This window comes from Delphinus delphis, chromosome 17 (genome assembly GCF_949987515.2).
Source record: "Delphinus delphis chromosome 17, mDelDel1.2, whole genome shotgun sequence".
In the NCBI taxonomy this organism is placed as follows: Eukaryota; Metazoa; Chordata; class Mammalia; order Artiodactyla; family Delphinidae; genus Delphinus; species Delphinus delphis.
In genome coordinates, this window is record NC_082699.1 from 72,150,065 (window position 1) to 72,171,853 (window position 21,789).

Consider the following 21,789-nt stretch of genomic DNA (forward strand, 5'->3'; position numbering starts at 1 on the left):
TTGGTCTCCCCATCCTCGAGTGGAGAGGAGGGTACACACAGCAGGATCTCAGTGTGGGCGGGTCCATCCCAGCCAGGGAGCTTTAGGAGTCCGTGGAGGTGTCGATCTGTTTATTTTTATTTCTAGTTTAAAAATCATTTGGATATCAGATATTGAAACATATCTCTTATGATTATATATTATACTATTGAAATACATTATTACTTATTAAAATATTATTTAATTATCAGTTACTTACCTTTCATTCCTCCTATATACTCAAGTCACAGAACATTGCAGTCACGCTAAAATTTATGGGCACAGGTAGGTTACATTATCTGTGACTTTCGTTTCAGAACAGTAAATGAAGACATTGCAAAATATTTATTACAAATTGGGATGTTGGGTCTGGCAGGGTCGAGGGATATTGTACTAAATACTAATTTTATTGCAATTGCCTTTCTTTTGCTGTCCTTATTGTTTCGTTGCCTTATTTTTAACTTTTGCAGTCTATAAGCAACATTTTGGAACTGCGGACACATTTAATTAGGTCTAGTGATTTCTATGCGTAAAGAGAATTTTTATATTTGTAAATTTATATTTATATTGCAAAGAGACAGGGGGTCTCTTCAAAGGAAGGGTGGGAAGGAAGAGTCACCTGCTTTCTTTGTGGGTCTCTGTCCCCTTCTGTCCATTTCCTCACCTGACCCTAACCTGTGGCGTGTGCCCACGGCTCTCACCACACGCCTTTTCTCCCAAGCCCCCAACTCCCCCTCTCTGTACGGGGCCTGCTTCAAGGGCCTCAGCAGCTTCCATCATGCAGGGAACATAGTAGGTGCCCAGTGGGTATTTATGAGTAGAGCTCCCTGCCAGATGCTGCTGAGAGAAGTGATGTGGCAGCCTTAGGGTCAGACGCCACGCACATTGAACTTGCAGGGCATCTAAGAGTGGTCTGCACTGTTTGGGACCCAGGAAACAGCCTGATGTGTCTCCTGCAGGAACAGGTCCGGAAGCACAGCTCTTCTGGGGCCTGAGAAGACTCCATGCGGCTTGGCCTTGCAGGATTCCACGATAATAACTTACCTGTGCAGAGATTTACCTGTTAAAATGTGCTTTTCACATTACTTATCCCATTTTTGCCTCCCAGCGATGCAGGTAAATAGAACAGTCCCACTCCCCATTATACAGATGGCAAAACTGGGACTCACAGAAGCTCGTTAATATGTTGAAAGCCACACCTCTGGCAAATGGAACAGCCAGCGCTAACGAAGCCCCTTCCTGCTGACCTACTGCGAGCGTGGTGGAGAAAGCTCAGATGTAGGGGCCAGACAGACAGACCTGAGTGTCAGCTCTGCCACCTCCCTTGCGGGTGACCTTGGGCTAGTCCCTTAACCTCTCTGGACCACAGGTTCCCAATCGGTGAAATGGGCATGGGGAATCGTAGCTATTTCTTAGAGTCATCGTTAAGACTAATTCAAATAGTCTCTGTAAACAGCTTCACCTGGTGGCTCAGAGGGCAGCCTCCAGGGCCAGGCCTGGCTCCCCACTTGCTGCTGTAGGACTTAGGGCAGAAATTTAAGGTCCCGCTTCTTCGGGGTCCTCACCTGTGGGATGAGGGTGACAACAGTCTTGCCTCACAGAGATGCTGTGAAGATGAAATCAGTTCTTGGGAGATGCTTGGGCGGCCCTGGCACACAGTAAATGCGCCGTGCGCACGAGCTCCTGTATGAGGGGCTGGAAGCAGGATCTGGTTTCTAGTCCAGTCACCAGCACGTGCCCCAGGCAAGCCACTCAGCTGCTTTGAGCCTTTGCTCTCCTAGCCTCTAAAATGGCAATGATGCAGTTATCCTTTGGAAGGACTGCGTGAGATTAAGGAGGTAGAGTGCCCTCTCCATGCTGGCCCGCTGTGGGTGTTCAATTCACGTCAGTTTCCATACTTCTTCCTTTTTCCCTCCTCCCCGACCACGGAGGCTGGATGAGTCAAACCATAGCCAGGGAGTCTGCATTTCAGTGAAACTGGGGAGGAAGGCCATGGGAAAGCAGGTCGGCTGGGCAGGGTGAGACGCTGACGAGAGGAACGTCTGTGTCTCAGACGACGCGGAGACCCCAGGAGGAGATGCCTTCCCAGCCAAGTCAAAGCACTCACTGGCCCACTCCCAAAAAAGGCCATGGAGGGGAACCAGAAGAGCCCCAGGGTACAGAGCCATCCTGGGGACCTGGAGGGGAACATGCATTTATTGAGGTTTACTCTGTGCACCAGGGGCTCACATGTGCACATTCCCTCACTGACATCTCGCTTTTCACACACACATGCACACACGCCTGGCACACTCGTGGAGAACATAGATTCTGGGGTCCGGTTGTGCCGTGTCCTAGCTCTCGGGTCACAGGCAAGATATTTACCCTCAGTGTGCCTCAGCGTTGGCTTCTGGGAAATGAGGATAGTGGGACCTACCCCTCAGCTTTGTGGGAAGAATTGAAGGAGTTGGTATTGGTGATGCTCTTAACAGTATCCCGGGCACATACCAAGGGCCGCACAGTGGTTTTTAAATAGAGGTGTGGTATTGGAGGTTCAGATGGTGAGGGGTTTTCCCTGGGGTCCCGCGGGAAGGATGAGAGCCAGTTCTGGGCCCACATACGGGTCCAGCTGGGGATCCTGCATGAGTCCTGAGAGGGGCCTGGCCAAGTAGTTGCAGGAAGCCTCGGAGGACAGAGGAAAGAGCGTGGGCTGGAGATGCAGGGGCATGCAGGTTCCAGTTCCGCTCTGCCTGGCGTGAGGAGGAGCTGGGCCTCGTCAGCCTCAGTGGCCTTGGCTGCCAATGGGGGCCTGGCTGCTGGTGTGGGAAGCCCCTCGCAGGTCCTCGGCCCGGGGCCCGGGCGCCCTCCCACGTGAGAGGTCACAACTCAGCGGTGCTCTGGCTTTCCAGGTGCCCAAAACCTTCCCTCCTGTACTTGGCCCGCCTTGGTGGTCGGAAGTGCCAGGGACCTTTATTGCCATCCTAGAGGTCGGACACAGGGGCTCAGAGACGTATGGGGCTGTGCACAATCCCGCGCTCAGCACGGAGGGGTGGAGTCCTCCCCCAGCCTGGCGAGCCTGCTGTCCAAGCCAGAAATAGGGCCGGGGCCTGGGAGACGTCCGCGAGCCATTATAACACTGAGTGTTGCGGGCTCTGCAAAGGGTATGCTGGAGCCGGGGAGCCGGGGAGCCCAGGGAAGAGCACCCTTCCCCCCTCAGCAGCGCCAGACTAAAGGGCCTTTCCCTGCTGGGATAGTGCTTCGGTTCAAAGAACCAGCACTCAAGCCCTGGCTCTGTCCCTCCAAATCCTCAAACCTCAGTTTTGTCATCTGTAAAAGGGGGATGATAAAACCGGGGATCCCTGCTTCATAGGGCTATTTTGAGTGAGGTCCAGTTAAGTATTGATCATGACAGAGTTAAACAACCTCTAAAATTCGTGGTAAATATCAGCTATTATTTCTCTCAGAAGTTTACCCTTGTGGTGCATCAAATGCTATTTCATTGCTCTGAAAGGGTGAATTCACATCCTATAATTTCCAATCAGGCAATAATGTATTACGCTTGTTGTTATTGTTAATAATAATAATAGCTAACATTAATGACCATTTATTAGCTGCCAGTAACTCCTCTGAGCTCTTTACATGCCTTAATTCATTTTGATTCACACCATCCCTAGGTGGTAGGCGCTATTGCTATCCTCACCATTTGATGGGCAAGAAAACGGAGTCACAGAGACAGTAATTAACTTGCTCTAGGGGGCTCAACTAGTAAATGATTGAGCCAGGATTCAAAGCTTGCAGGCTGACCCCATAGCCCACAGGCTGGCCCACAGCCTGGCCCCACAGGCTGGTCCCATAGCCCACAGGCTGGCCCCATAGCCCACAGGCTTCCCATCCCCAGCGTATACATGGTACTTGGTAAGAGCCAACTCAATAAGCCCTCAAATTACAGTGCAAAATTTTGGCCAGAGGCCATCGTCTTTATTAGATAGAAGACCCAGGCTGCCCCCTGGAGATCAAAATGGGTCATTCTCCATCTGTGAGGCCCCCAAGTACTCCTGAGTCACATGTGGGTTGCAGATTTTAAAGCCAGACATATGCAGGCAGCAAGGCTATGCTTCGGTCAGATGATGAACTAAACCTCTAGCCAGGTGTGAAATTGTCGCACGGAGTATGTCTGTCCTTTAATTTACTTAGTTACCCACTTATTTAACACATACTCATGGAGCTTGTGTTCTGGGTCAGCATTGTGCCATGGCCTGGGTGAACAGAGGAAAGGGGTCCTCTTTCCTCTCGGAGCTCAATCCAGTGGGGAGACCAGAATGCAGATAGAGTCTTGAATAATTGATAACACGGCGGGGTGGTGGGGGGTGGTCTACTCCAAGTGGCCTGAGAGCTTAGAGAAAGGAGGCCTAAGTTGGTCTGGGAGAACCATGGAAGGGTTAGACAGTTTGAGGGGTTGAGCTGATAACTGAGGACCTGTAAAGAAAACTTTTAGGCAGACGAGCAGGCAGAGGGAAGGGCATGGGGTGTGCAACCAGCCTACGGTCAGGGAACGACAACTATGGGGCAAAATGGGGCTGGAAGAGACCAGAGCAGAGAGAGGGAGTTGGGTCAGCAGGCGCTCGGGGGGTCTTGAGAGCCAAATCCAGCTCCATTTCTTTGCCGGCGGCGGGGACTGGATTGGACACGGGAGCAGAAGGGCAGGGGATGAGGCCCAAATGCGGGGAGCTGGTGAGGAAGCTTCGATAGCCGTTCAGGAAGAAGATGACGAATGTCTAAATGAAGGAAGTGCGGTGGGAATGAAGAGAAGTCGAGGAGGTGTGAGCCACTGCTTCAGCTGATGGGCAGAGGAGGTGGGACCGTCTTGGCTGCCATGTTCCTGGCTGGAGGTGCCAGGCCTTGAGCTCGGGGTGCTGAAGCCAGAGCGGGTGTGGGCAGCAGACACTGAGCTCTGGACCCGTTGGCCTTGAGGTGGAGGAGACTGGCTGGGAATGGGACTTAGAGATGGAAGAGACGGGAAGAAGCTCGAGAGGGCCTGAGCTGGTGGTGGAGGAACGAGAGTCAGCCCTGCTCAGGCGTGTGATAAAACCGAGAGAGGATGGGCTCGGCCAGGCGGAGGGCGGGGCAGGGTGGGGACAGGCCCAGGCTGGCCTGAGGGAAGGGAGGACGGGGGCCCCCCCGTGCGAGTGAGCGGCAGTGAGGGGGGCAGTGCTCAGCCCCGGCGCTGGGCAGGTGCCCACAGCTGTCCCTTTCCTTCTCCTAGGCCCGCAGTGCCCACTGCCCTTCAACGTGTCGGATGTGTCCGGCGGGGCCCTCCTGTGCGCGCCAGCCTCAGGCCCAGGAGGGGCTGCCATGCAGCGGTGCCAGCTGCTGTGCCGCCCGGGCTACCGGAGTGCCTTCCCGCCAGGGCCGCTGCTGTGTAGCCTGCAGAGGAGACGCTGGGAGTCGCAGCCCCCTCAGCCCCGTGCCTGCCAGCGTGAGTGGCCCCAGGAAGGGCTGCCCGGTTCCCCGCTCCCTCTCAGGGCTCGGGGCCGAGGCCTTCATTTTCCCCACCCGAGTGTAGCCTGTCCACCGTAAGCCAGGTGGCATCAGAGCAGGAGAGAAGGTCCAATGGAGCATTTTCTTCTAGAAGGAGCAGATGTGCTTCCCAGACCCCTGGGGGGGAAGCGCTGTTTGTGGCTTCTCTGGAGCAATCTGCCCCTTGAGACACCTGCCATCATTCTGGGCTCTTGGATACAGGACTGCATTCAAGATACAGGTGATCCACTGGCCGTATTGGTTACTATGGTGTTGGCAAGCTTAGAGCTGCTGGTCCGGCCTCTGAGAGGGACAGTGACACTGCCACGCCAGCCCTGCCCCCACGTCCATCTGGAGCTCCGGGGTATGGCATCCTTTCTGATCACTGTGGGCCTGGGCCATATTTAAATATGGGCAGAGCTCCTTCCTCCTGTTCTCATAGCAAACCCACTTTCACATGCACATGGCTGTGAGGCCACATCAGGCTCTGACTGCATCTGTCCTGGCAAAGGCTGGCCATGGTTACTCACAGCCAGGCCGGGGGCGGACTCGGGGACCGGCGCTGGGTCCACCCAGGGCAGCGGGAGGGGCGTTCAGGAGGGAGACCCAGATCCTGGGACTGACTGTCACAAGGCTCTGGGTGGCTGGTAGAGCATCAAAGGACAGTATTTGCCATAAAGCATTCTGAAAGAGAGAATACTATCCAGAAAAATTTCAAAATATGATTTGGACAAATACGTGGCCTATTTCCCTGGATGATGACAGAGTGGCCTGAGCCGAAATTAAGACCAGACTGGTCACGACTGAGCAAGGGACTTGGGAGAAGAGAGGCATAGGTCCTGAGCTCCTAAAGTGGAGTGCAGGGCTGCTGTGTACGACTGTGCAGGTTGTGCACTGAGCAACCTTAGAGAAAGCCTTTCACATAGGCTGTGGTGAAACTCTTAACTGGCCAAACCAGGTGCAGTGGCCCTGTTTGAGTGCAAGTGGAAGATTTTCCAACAAGAATGTCCAGGTCCCATGTAAATGTAAAGCAGCCTGGTTTAGAGGCTGAGGCAGGACTGAGTTTGCTGTGAAGGTGCGAAGTAATTTGAGACGAGCCGGCATGCTAGGAAGTAGTTAGACTCAGAGGGTGACAAGCAAGATGGCAGTGCTCGTGGGCTCCAAGCTAAATGAAGAAGGGTTATTTTTGCAGAGGAAAAACCAAACAAGACAAAGAAAAGAATCCCACAGCTCTTCCGCCCCTGTCTGCTGACCTCTGGTGCTTGTCTGCAGGGCCCCAGCTGTGGCAGACTCTCTGGACCCAAGGGCAGCTCCAGCTCCAGCTCCCGCCGGGCAAGGTGTGCCACGCCGACTACACAGGCTTGCTGCCAGCTTTCCAGCATTTCCTGTTAGACGAGCTCACAGCCCGCGGCTTCTGTCAGATCCAGGTATGTGCCTGGCCTTCCCCACAAGGGGGGCTTGGACTGAGCTGAGGGTCACCGGGCAGAGAACCTCAGATTTCAAATGAACTTACAGTTCAACCCACGGTCCTTTTACCAACGGGCAAACTGAGGCCCAGGATGAGAAAGTAACTCAGACAAGGCTAATGACATAGAGGCAGAGGCGGATCTGGTATCCATCTCATCATTGGCCATTCTTTCTGCATAAAGATAGCAAACCAAATGCGTGCTGAGTGCTTAGATTGTGCCAGGCACCGTGCATCCCTTAGCATGGGTTAGTTAATGCGATCCTCACTGGAGCCCTATTATTGTTACCGTGTTATTACTAGAGAATAAAAATAATTGGCCAGAGTCACAGCTGGGAAATGGTAGAGCCAGGCCGGCTGACGTGAGGACAGAGCTGTGGTCACCATATGGTACTGTCCCCACCCATGAAGAAAGAGCCTGGGAATGGGGCAGGGAGGCTGCAGTGCTGCGACACGCTCTCTGAGCTGCTATGCCGGGCCGGTCCTTAAATCTGTGAGGAGGCATCATGGATCCTCCTTGGAAGGAAAATGTTACATGCCAACTGGAGAGACATGCTTACCAAAGGGTTTTTAGCTGTGTAATAGGCAAGGACTTTGGTGATTTGAAGTCCCAAGCGTTCACAGAGGGAGTCTTTAAAAGTCACTCAGTTAAATAAGTCCTCGTTCTGCTCAAAGGCTGCTGTCTCATCAGAGCAACTCATTTCTAGCACCTCATGTTAAGAATTTCGGAGAACACACATTTTCACAAAACCAAATACAAAGAGTATTGATTTTAAAACAAAGAGAAACAAATCTTGCCCCCTTTTATCTAAAGAAAGGCACTTGACAGCAGTATCAGCAATATTTATGGGTTAGTGAGCACTGGTTGTATTCCTGGTGCCAGGCTGCAAGTTCTACTTTCCTTATCGCTAATGATTACAGCACCCTGCTCAGTGGGTATCATTAGCCCTTGACTGGTAAGTGAATTAACTAAAGCCCATGGAGAGTAAGTAAGTTGCCCGAGATTTCACATCACGGAGTAAGTCTAGACTCTCACTACACCAAATTTGTTCATTCTTTCACTCATTTTCTCCCTCCTTCATTCTTCCATTTAGCAAGTGTTTGGGTGCCTGTTACAGGCCAAGCATGGTTTTAGGCACTGAGGATTATCGGAGATAAACAAAGCCAGACACTAGTTACAGCGGCCAGGACAGATTTTCATCAGTAATACACTGGTGCTCAGCAGCCCCTCAGCCTCTCTGAAGCTAATTCAGTCTGTAACGTGGGGTAATGACAGTTCTGACTCCACAGGCCTGTTTTGGAGACTAAACTAGCCAACATGTTTAAAGCGCTCCACGCAGGGCCTGAATAATGGAGGATGTTCAAAAAGTGTGCGCATTGCCTCGCGGGAATGCCAGGTACCTGGCACACAGCAGTTCTCCTCCAGTGACAGCGGCACGAACCCCACGTCCACTGGCGCACCTGCACCCTGGGCGTCGTGGGGTGCACGGCACATAGTGGGTGCCTGGTACCAGTCTGTGGCTTGACCTGCCATTCATGTTGAATGACCTCCTGCAGCCCAGGGCCTGTGTTGAGAGGGCATCGTCTGGACCCTGAATGAGGTGGTCAAGGTCTCTCGTGCAGCAGGCTGACAGCCAAGGCCCAGATCGACTCTGGATCGTGGGTTGGACAGATGTCCTTCACAGACCCTTCCTTGTACACAGAACCTTCTCATTCACCTCTAGATGCCCAAGCTTCTGATAAACTAACACCCCCTGGGGCTTGATATAGAAGCTCTTGGGATGTTGCCTTTGAAAGAGCACGATGGGAAGAGGGCCCAGTGAGGCTTGTGTTGAACCCCGGCCCCTGCCTGGCACTGTCCCCAGGCTAACCAGGCACCACCACTGCCCTGCCCTGCAGACGGTCAGGGGGCACTGAGGGCCGTGCTCAGGTTGGGAGGAGAAGCCAGGCCTTGTGGTCACAATGGAGGAGCTGTTGCTTCCCGGGAGGGAGGGTCGTGTCCTGCTGGATGTAGGTGTTGTGAGGACATTGGCCGAGTCGTCGGCAGAAGTTGTTTCTCCAATGAAGTACAGCCCCGTGAATTCGGAGTGTTTAGGCTTTCTTGTGTGTGTGTGTGTGTGTGTGTGTGTGTGTGTGTGTGTGTCTGTGCCCTTTTAATTTTTTGAGAATCTTTAAATTTTTTTCTAAGTATATTTGTTTTCTTTGTAGTTTATTTTATTTTATTTTTACATATATGTGTATCTATTCTCTTTCAAATTCTTTTCCCATTTACATTGGCTTTTATTCTGCTTACACCTCTGTCTGCAGGCTGTGTGACCTGAGCAGGTGATTCAACCTCTCTGAACCTGGAACCTCATTTTCCAGCTTTCTCAAGGCTGTGTCCTCCCAAACAGCTCCCACTGGGGACAGGTGGTGGGTGTAGAGCAGACCTTCTGAGGACAGGGGAGGGCTCAGGAGCTCTGATTGCCTGGGGCCAGTTCCCGGGTCAAAGGGAGGTCACGACCTCTCCACGACCTCCTCTGACAGTAACATAAGCCAGTTTAAGTGCCTGGCGCGGGCCAGTTTAAGTGCCTGGCGCGGGCTCGGCAACGCTGGCTCCCTGCTCCGTGTTCTTGAGCTCGTGTCTCCGTGCAGGTGAAGACGGCTGGGACCCCTGTCTCCATCCCCGTCTGTGACGACTTCACGGTGCGGGTGGAGTGTCTGAGCGGGGAGCGGTTAGGAGCCAATGTCACGTGGAAATTGCGGCTGGAGGATGTCCCACCCGCCTCTCTCCCAGATCTGCGTGACGTTGGTATGTTTTCCCGCACTGCTGCCATGAAGGTGCACAGACTCGCTGGGTCTCAATGCTCCTATCCATCAGATGGAGCCACTGCGGCCCCAGCGCCTTCCTGTGGGGCTCAGGGAGGGAACCATGGGAGGGTTCCCGTGGGAGGAAGGGGCTAGTGGGAGGGGCTACTTCCTGAGAAGTTTATAAAGAGCAATAGAGTTCTGGTCCATAGCTGACTAGAGCTAAATAATATCACCCGACTGCGCTTTTGTGAACATTTTCTAATTCTCATCTTCGTTTTCTGGGCACAGAGAAGGAAGACAGGTGTGAAGTAGGGGAGGGTGGGGCGGGGTGAGGGCGCCTCCATTGGTTTATAATTTATGTCCTGCCTACTTCCAAACAGAATGTCTCAGACCACTGACACTGTTTAAACCCATTATTAACACTATTTAAAATGGAGTGGTAATGATATGGATGAATCGAGAGTAGAAAGATCTAAGGAGAAGCAGAGTGGCTCTTACGATCGTTACTCTGAACCAGGGTGGGACATAACCCATGGGCTTCTGACCAGAGGGTGGAAGCTTCTCCACTTCCTCTTCCACTGTCTGGTGGCCAAATGCCGAGGGTCGGGGCTGGCTGGAGCTTGACCTCTGTTCTATGAGGGGGAACTTGTAGACAACGCCACAGTGTAACCCAGGAGGCAGACTGTATCTCAGACATTCTGCAGTGCCTGTGACCCTAATTACCATCTCCCCCCAGTAGCGTTATGAATTAAGGGTCACTTTTTTTTTCCTCTGGAAACAGCCGGCATAATTTGGGTATGTTTGAAGCTGCAAATGGATGAGATGTTTATTCCTGGCGTCCATGGCCTGGGGCTGCCTTTACAGTAGCCGTTGTGGCGTGAATGTTCCTTGCGTGCTGGGACCCTCCCCAGCTCCAGATGTAGTGCTCACGCATCTGCTTTCTTCCTAGGAAACACTTGGAGTTCGACAGCTGGAGGCCTTCTCAGCGTTTAGCTGAACCTGAGACGGAGGCTCTGCCTTCCCTTTGATCGGCCCCATCACATTCTCTCTTGTAATCCTCACCAACTGCAACAGGGGCATTCCTAGCCCCATTTTTCAGATGGGGAAACTGAGGCGCAGGGATGGTGGCTTGGCAAAGGTTGGGACAGTCATGTATCTGGATAGTGTACCTTAGATGAGTGATTGAAGTCATGATATCCTATACCAGTGGGGGTCACATTGCTGCCACAGAAATGACAGGAGCTGGAGATCTGGTTTGGAGTCCTAGCTGTGCTTCTGATTCTGTGTATCTTTGGGTCAATCAATCCCCTTCTCTGGGTCTCAGTTTCTCCCTCTGTAAAATGAGACACTGGCAAAGGCCTATGTCTCCTTTCGCTGTGGATGTGCTGGGTGGCTCTGCCCCTGGATCCTCCCTGACCCTTGCAGGAGCAATGACACTCCTGCCTCATCTTGTGTCTTGCAGAGGAAGCCTTGGTGGGCAAGGATCTCGTTGGGCGCTTTACAGATCTGATCCAAAGTGGAAAATTCCAGCTTCATCTGAATTCCAAGACGTTCCCAGCAGACACATTCATCCAATTCCTCCAAGGGGACCGCTTTGGCACCTCTCCCAGGACACAGTTTGGGTGCTTGGAAGGATTCCACCAAGTCTCGGCCACCAGCAACGCCAGTCAGGACCCATTGGGGTGTGGTAGGTTCCCCCTCTCTCCCTGGACCGCTGTTACTGAGCCATGCGAGGTTGTGGGAAAGGCCACAGAGCTCTGATAGAGGTTATTCTGACATACAGAGTGGAGACTCATTCATTTATTTATTGAATGAAAGCTTTTCAATTGTCCAAATATACTCACAGGCATATAGTTATCACCCACCAGGTAGTAGCTGAAACTAGAGGCAACATGACAGAGGAAGAGCTCCCATGTTTGAGGTTATCCTTCCTCTTAGTCCTTGATGAGCTTGGACCCTGTGGCCTGGGCTGCGCTGTCTTGGTGGAGAAGGCCGATGTCTACCCCATGTGCTCCATGACTTTTCCCAGTCTGGTTATGGCAACACGTCACCCACCACCATCCCCAAATGGCCAGCGATCATCCCAGGACGTGATGGTTCAGGGGAAGTGATTCCTGGTGGAGGTTTACTGGGCTGTTCTTGGCCTGACACATCAGCAGCCTTGGAAGCCATTCTCACTAGACTGCAGCTGCCGGTTCCCCGAATAGAAGCTGTGTGATTTGCTGCCGTAACAAATCGCCACAAATGTAGCTGTTTAAAACAACACCCACTTATTGTGCTGTAGTTCTGTAGGCTTGAATTCTCACACAGGGTCTCACTGGGCTCACATCAAGGTGTCAGGAGGGCTGCATTCCTACCAGAGGCCCTGGGAGGGAATCAGTTTCCTGATTTTTCCAGCTTCTAGATGTTGCCCACATTTCTTGGCTTGTGGCTTCCTTTCTTCGTCTTCAAAACCGGCAGTGTTGTAGCTCTCGGGCCGTTCTTCCATGGTCAGAGCTCCCTTGCATGCTGTCTGTCACTTCTAAGGACCTTATGATTGCACACAGCTGGGTAATCCAGGACACTCTCCCTGTTTTAAGGTCAGTTGACTAGCGACCTTAATTCCATCTGCAACCTTAGTTTCCCTTTGCCATGTGACCTAACATATTTACAGTTTCCAGGGATTAGAACATGGACCTCTTTGGGGGCCATTGTTCCATCCACTACTGAAACTTCCAGGGCCTCATGGTGAGAAGTCATCCTCCCACATGGCATGAGACAGAGGCATTTTTATTGAGCTGAAGAGAGAGACTATGTTTCTCAGTGATTTATTTTTCCACTATTCATGTTGGTTGCAACACAAAAGCTATAAGGCCTTTCCTCTTATGAAATCCATGCCAGATTCTAAGCTCCACACTGGATTTCAGGCACAGCTAACTCTTAACACAGAAACCAGAGACACAACCACTTCTTGCTAACATTTACAGAGGATTTTGCAGTTTACAAACACCTTCACAAATACTTAACTCTTACTATCGCCCCCGGTGGCAGGTCATCGCCCCATTTGACAGGTGAAGAGGCTGAGACTCAGATGAAATGAGGTCATGGGTCTGTAGTGCCCAGAGCAGGGCTGACTCAAAGGAGGGACTCGGTTCTCTGTGGATGAGTTACCCCAGGTCCTCTGGGACCAGAGCTCACGATCCTTCCACCTCAACAGAGCTGCCCAAACAAAGAAGATAAGAAGTAGAAGCAGGCGTGGATGTGCCACCTGCCAGGGTGGGAGAAACAGGGTCACAGCAACAGAGGTGATTGCAACACCTGCCACTGTGTTCTCAGACTTGCTGTGAAGAGCCTTGGGCTCCACTGCCAAAAGCTCACTGTGTGTGTGTGTGTGTGTGTGTGTGTGTGTGTCTTTGTGCACAAGCATGCGTGTATTGGGAGGAGGCTGCTTTTATAATCACCCCAGGTGGTGTTGATAAGGGGGTCTGGGAGCCCCACTTGAAGAGCCTCACCAACCTTGGGTGCCCCCTCTGGAGCTTGGAGCCAAGAGGCGGGACAGCAGGAGATGGAGAGAGGGACCAGTCAAGCGCCAGGTCCGCATTTCCTGTGTGTAAAATAAAGGGGGTGGACTGGGAATCTGGTCCTCGGTTCCCTCTAGGGAACTCGGTTGATGATTAGATGGCCATTTCCTGTCTACCAGGACAGATAGTGCGGCTCAGCTGGGAAGTGGGAGGGGAAGCCGAGCCAGGAGCACAGACAGACTTGCCTGACGGGTGTCAAGCAGTGGAGACCCAGGGAATCAGAACCCGGCCTCGGGGTGACCGGCTTCAGAGAGAGTGGGAGTTATAGGGTGGGCCTGTGAATGAAAGGTTTGGCCAGGGCTGCACTTGCTGCAGAACAGGAGTGGCCACCTTTTTCCGTAAAGGGCCAAAGCAAGTCTTTTAGCCTTTGCAGACCATTCTGTTTCTGTCTCGTGGACTCAGCTCGTCCATTGTGGGGAGAGAAACGTGGCTGTGTCCTAATAAAACTTTGCTTGCCAAACGGAAGGTGAGCTGCATTTGGCCTGAGGGCTGTAGTCTACCCATCCTAGCTCTACACAAACCTACATTCTGTTCTTCAACTGCGGCAGCTTTTTACCAAGTTACAGAGCATTGTTGATCACACCATTCAGCCCCACCCCTTACTCCAAATGGTTAGAAAGGTCCAGAATGGAATTCACAAAAGCTGTACCAAAAGCCCTGGATCTTCTCCAGTATCAATGATAACATCCATTCTCTATTGAATTTCTGCATTGCTCTGGTCCAGGATGTCAGGTATTTTTAATGCCAAGGGGTTGACGAAGCAGCTGGGGGGCATACAGTTAAGAGTGTGAGGAAACTGCTCTTGGAAGTCAGGTAGACCTGGGTTCAAGTCTTAGCTCCAGCACCTTCTCAGTGTGGGTTCTTGGGACACTGCCCACCTTCACTAGGCGTAATCTGGAAAACAGGGACAGTAGTTCCTATTTCGTGGGGACTGTGGTTTGCATAGCTGAATATAATGGATACAAAGCACATTGCTTCACACAAAGTGAAACTTCAGCACATTGTTTTGTTGTTAATTGTCCGTGTGAGATTTAAACTCAGCCCTGCTGTTTCCAAATTCTTTGTTCTGTCCGGTGATTCACAAGTCTCCCTTCTCAACAAGGGCTCTTGGTGAAATCACGCCCTCGGATTCTTGTATCTATTCTTACTGGCTCTTTTTCCTTCTGAAGCACATCTGGAATACAGCTGTGAGGCTACAAGCAGAGCATTGTCCTGTGGAGATAAGGCAGGGTTTCTGTGTGTCGTCGTGGGGGGCCAATCTGGATGGTCTCCGGGGGGACAGTGACTCAGGGAGACTGGTGGGAATGTCCGCCTCCCGTGACTCAGGCAGGCGTAGCAGCCTTAGTCTAGGCAGTGCCTACTGCAAGGGGTGGAGGCTTTGCTTGCCCCTCCCACGCGGTCAGTTATGTTCACCCTCTTGCCTCACTGCCAGCCACGTGGCTTCCCCTCAGAATTACCTGCTGGCAACCTTCATACCAGGTTGTTCCATTAAGGAGAATCCCAGAGAAATTGTCTGGATTTTCCATTTCCATTCTGAACACCATTCACTGTCACTCGTTCACTGCAAATTCGTATAATAGAGCTAGTTCTCTACGGATTTTTTCCTGAAGTAACATGTTATGTCTTGTTTCCTTCCTCCCTCCCTCCTTTCCTTCCTTCCTTCTTTCTATTCATGCATCTGTCCATGCAAGCATCTGTCCTTCCTTCCATCAGTCCTCCCATCCATCCTTCCATCCATCCATCCATCCATCCATTCCATCCAAACTTTCAAAATATAATTATGTGTCCAATACCACGTGACATTCTTAGGGAAGCAAACGTCATAGCTCCACTTTCAAAGAGCCCACAGTCTAGCTGAAGCGAGGTTAAGTGAAAAGACAGCTAAAATACCATGTGAAAAGCCTTTTGCATCCCACTCAGGGCAGTCAGGGATGGCTTGCTGGGGTAGTAACGGCTGGCGCGAAGTCTTAAAGGCTAGTTAAAATTGTCACTTGGACAAGAACAGACAAGAAGTGGTGTGTGTGTGTGTGTGTGTGTGTGTGTGTGTGTGTGTGTGTGCCCCCGTGTCGAGTTCGCTAAAGTGATGAAGCACATTCCAGAAATGGAGATTAGCGCAAAAGCAGGGAGTTACGAGGTGCTGTGGCATTATGGGGACAGTGCACATGGTTTGCGTGACAGGAGAATGGGGCCTGAGAAATAGGAGAGGACCAGAGTGGGAGAGGCCTGGGGGCACAGCAAGGGGCTGGGTTTGGTGGGATCACCAGGGGCGAATTTTAAGTTGGAGAGTGATGGGGCCAGGGGTGGGGTTGAGCAAAGCAGGCTAAGGAGTGAAGGAAGGTTATGCTTCCTCAGATATTTTTCTTCAGCAGAAACACGACTGCTGTTGTTTGGGGACTTTGGGAATGGGTTGGCTAGACGGATGGCATAACCCCAAAGCTCTGTGCAACTTGCAAACTCAAATTGGCCAAATTGCCTCATTTTACGGAAGAGGGCACTGAGGCGCCAGGGATTTCCCAGTGATTTCCATGAAGGGATTTAACTGAGGGATAGACATCCAGTTGCTGCGGCGGACTCAGGGTCTCTAGGAGGACCCACCTGCTGGGGAAGGAGGCAACGGAGCCTCACCGTGATGTTCACAAAGGTGCCTTTGGGTGGAAAAGACTCTTGACGTCAGACATGGAAAGAAACAGAACACAGGTTCCTTGCGCGTGCTCGAGAGGCCTGAAATGTATGGCAGCAAAAATTCCCAGCTCTCTTTTTTCTGCCCCTTCACCTGCACCTTGGGTTCAGAGGCAGCAACTAAGGCTGGCTTAAAAGGTTTTGTTTTCCTTTAGCAATGAACTTGGAGACTACTTGAAAAAACAGCCACAGTACTGAGGTAAAAATACTAGAGAAGATCAACAATGTGACTCATAGAAGTAACGAAACCCCGCTCTCTGAGCGAGGATGTGCATGGCACAGGGCAGGCCGGAAAACACACCTTTCAGTTTCCAGGGTGTGCCTGGAGTTTCTGATTTACTCAGAAACACCACACACATATGCACACTCAAGAGAGTAGCTCTCAGATCCACGCTGGCTCCGTTCGAGCACATCCTACACGTTTGTGCTCACTTCGTCGTCAAAGGAAGGTGGTTGAATTGGTGTGTGGAGAAAAGGCTTTGGTTTGGCGAGAATGGGGCTTGAATCCCACCCCTGTCATCTCGCTGCCTGGTTGACCTTGCCCTTGAACATCAGTTTTCTCCAGGCTAGAATGGCGCTGATAGCTTTCCCATAACGTGGTGACATTGTAATACCTGGCACTGTGCTTGGCGCGTTCTATAATTTTACTTCCTCCCTGCCCTTTTCAGAAGAGCATGCTGGGGGCGTCATGCATGAATGTCCTGAGGCTCAGCTTTCTCATCTGTGAAGTGCAGGTAGAACGCTGACTCCTGGGTATGCTGTAGTGATGTACACGTGGCACATAGAGGAGTGCCAGGCACAAAGACAGCACCCCCAAGAGTGGGCACGCTTTTGGCTCCCACCCTTACTGGGTAGCAGCTCACTTCTTCTAGAAGTTATTTGGAAAAATCTCCAGAACACAACCCTGAATCAAGAAAAAAGACAAAATAGAACCTCCTTCCGCCATCCCCTTCTCTGAGCTGTCAGAATCTGTGTGGCCAAGTTCACGCACTCGCCTCAGAGCAGGGCTCTTGGACGCCAACTTAGAACCCTCATGCGGCATGCATCTGTCCAGTTTGGGTTTCTAGTTTCTCAGCTCGTATCATATTGGAGGAGCCAAATTAGGAAGGGTTGGGAGTGTTAGAATCAGAGGGACAGAAAGACTGCTGATTGACAGGGGAGCACAGGGAGGAGACGAATGAGGTGAATGAGGCATCCAGGCTGCAAGACGTGAGTAGGTCCTCACTCTCAGGGTCACACTTGGAGTTTCTGAGTAAATCAGACTCAACAAGCCAACTGTGAGGGCCTCTGTCAGTCCTGTGCCCTGGGCGTCTCACTTGCCTCCCGGTAGTCCCAGGTCTGAGCCATGCCATCACCGACTGACCAAGCGGGAGAGGCCACATTCAAGTGAGATGGTGCTGAATTGTTGAAATCACCCCACAGAGGGAGGGCACTCTGTTTGGACAGAGTAGGTGCTGAGGTTGGCTGCCAGGAATGGCTCCCTCAAGTCTAGAATGAATTACCATGTGTTGAGCACCTGTGAGTCTGGCATTATGATATGTGCTTTCTGTACATCATCACTGCACTCCAACGGGATAATATTATTAATCCTTTTTTTACAGAGGAGAAAATGGAGCCTCAGGGAAGTCCAGAGGCATTTAGGTAGAGTGGGGTGGGGAATTTTACCCGGTCTGTCTGACCCCAAAGTTTGCACCCACCACTGTGCTCTCCCATATTCCCATGGCAACCTATGGAGGGACGCTCATGTTTCAAGATGTTCTCAACTTCATCCCATGACAACCTTCTCTTTGTCTAGTAAGCTCTAGCTCAGTAGCTGGCTTTAGTTGGCTTTTATCTTTCTGTTCCTTGAATAATCCAAACTCATTCCTGCCTCAGGATTTTTGCACTTGCTGTTCTCTCTGCACAGAATTCTCTTCTGCATCTTGGCCTAGAGTATTCCTCACCCATCAGGTCTCATGTGTCGCCTCTCAGAGGGGCTTTCCTCACTTCCTCGTGCCCTCTGCTCCTGCTTCATTTCACTCAACTCTGACATGCTGGTTGGACACCCTCTCATCCTACCAGCCCATCAGCTCCTGGAGAGCAGGAACTTTGTCGACCCTCTTCACGGCTTATCCCCTACTCTTAGAGCCTGACGCACAGCAGATTCTCAGTGGGCAATTTGTTAAATGAATGAGCTCTTATCTGACTTTGGAGTTTCAGAGACCCTGTGTGTTCTGAGGTTGTAACTATAAAGCTAGTGTCTTGTTCTTTAACCTCATTGCTCTGTTTATCTTTTCCAGTTAAGTGTCCTGAAGGAAGCTATTTTCAGGATGAGCAGTGTATTCCCTGTCCTGCTGGATTCTACCAAGAACAGGCAGGTAGCCTGGCCTGCGTCCCTTGTCCTGTGGGCAGAACGACCATTTCCGTTGGAGCTTTCAGCCAGACTCACTGTAAGTTCTAAAGGGTCCCACTTCGAAAGAGAAACCCTACAATGTCATGGGGACCCTGCAGGACATCTCAACCTTGTTACTACTGAAATTTTGAGACAGATACTTCTTCGTTTTGGAGCGCTGTCCCTTGCATGATAGGATGTTTATTTAGCAGCACCACTGCTCCTTACCTATTAGATGCCAGTAGTACCACCCACGCACACCAAGTTGTGACAACCAAACTGTCTCCAGACAATGCCAGATGTCTCCTAGATGGGGGCAAAATTGTCCACCCTTGAGAACCATTGGATACAGATCGTAATCCAAAGGGCACCCCCTTTGAATGCCTGTGCTCTGTCAAGAGCTAGGCCAGACCTTTTGCCCGTGTTGCTTCGTTCAATCCTCCCAACTCCCCTTCCAGGTAAACATTATGAGCCCAACTTTTACGTATAAAACGGCTAAGGCTCACGGAAGAAATTTAGCTAAAGTTGCTCAGCTAGAAAGTGACATAGCTTGCCTTTGATCTTGGCATTGTCTGATTCTGAAACTTCTGATTTTTGTAAGTCAATGTTATCAGATTAAGAACTGGAAGATGTTTTCCACCTACGATCATTACCACTGTGTAGCTCATATTCCCTTTCTGGCCCCATGAATCTGTCAGGACTGTGTGTACCGGTGGCCTTCTTGTATGTCATGTGATTTCACTTGGCCTATTTACTTAACAGTCAACTGGGGAGTGTTGGGTTTTCTCTAGCAGGGGCCCATAACTTGCCTTGTCGCAAATCTTTTCATGTTAGTCTGAAATGGTGTCAACATGAGGCATTGCTTAAAATCAGAGTAGTGTTTAGAATTGTAAAATAATCAAAAGAGGTCAAGTCACCTTCTGTGACAGAGGCAGTTTCCTTGGTCAGGAGAGCAGTGGAAATAGGGCGGTATTTCCAAGAAAGTAAATAGAGGAATTTCCTAGGCCAGATGTCTGACATTCCTTCTGGAGGAGAAACTCTTTCCCAGGAACTCAGAGTGTCCTTGACACCCGGGCGTCCCGCTCAGTTTGCACACGTTGGCTCCAGACACTGTGGTTTGGGATGACATGAAGTGTTGTCACACGGCCCCGAGGAATCCTTTCTTGAAAGGAGGTCCCTGCAGAGCGCTGATCTTTGTGGAGCGGGTGCTGCCTACATGGCAGGGAGCAGAGGGGGAGGCGGAGGCTCGCCACCCCCCAACCCCATTTCCATCCCCACGCTTCCTCCTACTGGCACTGTGACCTCGGCCAAGTCACCTTCCTTCTCTGAATGTCAACTTCCAGAAATGGGGATAAAGACCAAGCACATATTTCTTATTATAAATCACAGTGTCAAAGCCTGGGACGTGTAGGAGGCTTGTATTATATGTCAGACACTGAGCAAGGTACTGGAATAAAATAGGGAGCAAAGCCAGATGAGGTCCCTGCCTGCTTGGGAGGGAGTCAGACAGCTGCAAACCGTTCCTTCCCGCAGACCAATGGAAATGATAACTGTGCCGGCTCTGAGCAGAGGTAGGGGTCAAGAGGAGAGTGTGTAACACTCGGGCATCAAGGGGTCTGGGGGCTTCCCTGAGGAAATGAGGACTGGCTGGTGAAGAGTTAACTCCTTGCAGACTGGGGAGAAGGGTGCACCAGGAGAAGAACCGGGGGGCAGAACCTGAGTCCCAGCAAATGGTATCAGAGCAGGCAGTGCGTTCCAGGCCGACTGTGGACACACAGGGGCACGTGCAGGGTCAGATGGGCGGGGCCAGGTCACAGCGGCCTTAGTGGCCCAAAGGCGAGCCCAGACTTTGTCTTTTGGTCGGGGTGGCGACACTGACAAGTTTTAAGCTGGGGGGTGTCTGGCTCCAACGTGTGACTTGGATGTCTGATCAAGGACTGGGAGCCTGGGGTCCGGCAGGGAGGGGACCCCAGAGGCACGGCACTGAGAGCTGTATCCATCTTTGGTTCCAGGTGTCACTGGCTGTCAGAAGAATGAGGCAGGCCTGCAGTGTGACCAGGACGGCCAGTACCGAGCCAGCCAGAGGGATGGGGCCAGCGGGAAGGCCTTCTGCGTGGACAGCGAGGGGCAGAGGCTGCCGTGGTCAGAGACGGAGGCCTTGCTGATGGACGCCCAGTGTCTGAGTACGTGCAGGCCGTTAAGTCAGCCACTCCTGGGGACAGGGCCTGTAATCCCAAGGGCTTTCTAGAAGGGGAGAGACATGTGAGATGCAGTTGTCCCCAGCCTTTCATTTCAAAAACTTTTAACCTATGTAGGAGTTGAAAGAATAGTAGGAAGAACAAATACTCGTCACCCAGATCCAAAAATTGTTATTGTTTTGCTCTTTCTCTCTCTCTTTTAATCATTGGAAAGTATATTTCAGACATCATGAAACCTCACCCCTAAATACTTCAGCAGCATGAGAAATGAATTTAAAAATCATTTGTCTGCTGAGGTTTCCTTTCTTGTGGGCAGCTTGCCTCCAAAAAGCTGGTCAGCATTTCTCCCTCAGTGGGATGTTGGGGGAAGACCCGAGTGCCAGTCCTTCTTCCATGTTACTTGCTGGGTTACCCAGAGCAAATCGCTCAACTTCTCTGATGCTCATCACCCCAGAAGCCTCCTGCTTGCCTCCTGAGACACCGTGAGGGTCAATATTATCCTATGAAGATGCCAAACATTGAGCCCAGCTCTTCAATGAGATAATGGGTGCGAAAGAACTGACAGGAGTCCTATAATCCTAGGTGCATGGGAGTGGGACCAGAACTAATTTAATCCCAGTTGTGCCCTTTACTGGTCGTGCAGTGCTGGGCAAGTCACTTATATTCAACAGTTTCCCCATCTGTAAAATGGGATTGTTAATGCCTTAGCGAAGTGTTAATGAATGCCAAGGGTGTGTGTGTGTGTGTGTGTGTCTGTGTGTCTGTGTGTGTGTGTGTGTGTCTGTCCATGGATAAATTGCAAATCCAATGAAAGTCTTTATTATTATTTGTCAGTATCCCTCCTCTTGGGCAGAAATAGCAATTGGGGAGTTAGAGCTGGAAGTGCTTTAAGAGATCAGTTAGGCAGATCTTTGTTATCCTTTACAAATGAGGGAGAAGACGTCCTCAGAGGGAAAGCAACTTGCCCAAGGACCACGGTGATTACTGGCCATTCTGGGTGCTTGCATCTTAACTCTGGCCCTCTTTGCATCCGTACCGCTGGCTTGGCTGTGCGGATTGTAATGCGCACTTTGTAAAGCATTTCCTGGCTTGTTCTGCCCTGTGTTCATCTGGAGCAGACAGGCCAGTTTAATCAGTGGCACCAGAAATGTTTATGAGGAGCAGCTCAGCTTTGCCAACTTTGATGACGCCTCCCTGAAGTACAGGTTTATG

General features: G+C 51.2%; 1 protein-coding gene across 1 annotated transcript in view; it reads left to right on the forward strand.

Moving 5' to 3' along the window:
- TG (thyroglobulin) overlaps positions 1-21,789 on the forward strand; it is a 241,949-nt gene that overhangs the window by 30,742 nt on the left and 189,418 nt on the right. The window contains exons 17-22 of the mRNA XM_060035310.1: positions 5,261-5,473; positions 6,787-6,941; positions 9,614-9,770; positions 11,232-11,456; positions 18,288-18,437; positions 20,392-20,562. Of these exons, the coding sequence (XP_059891293.1) occupies positions 5,261-5,473; positions 6,787-6,941; positions 9,614-9,770; positions 11,232-11,456; positions 18,288-18,437; positions 20,392-20,562 (1,071 nt within the window). The remainder of the gene's footprint in view (positions 1-5,260; positions 5,474-6,786; positions 6,942-9,613; positions 9,771-11,231; positions 11,457-18,287; positions 18,438-20,391; positions 20,563-21,789) is intronic.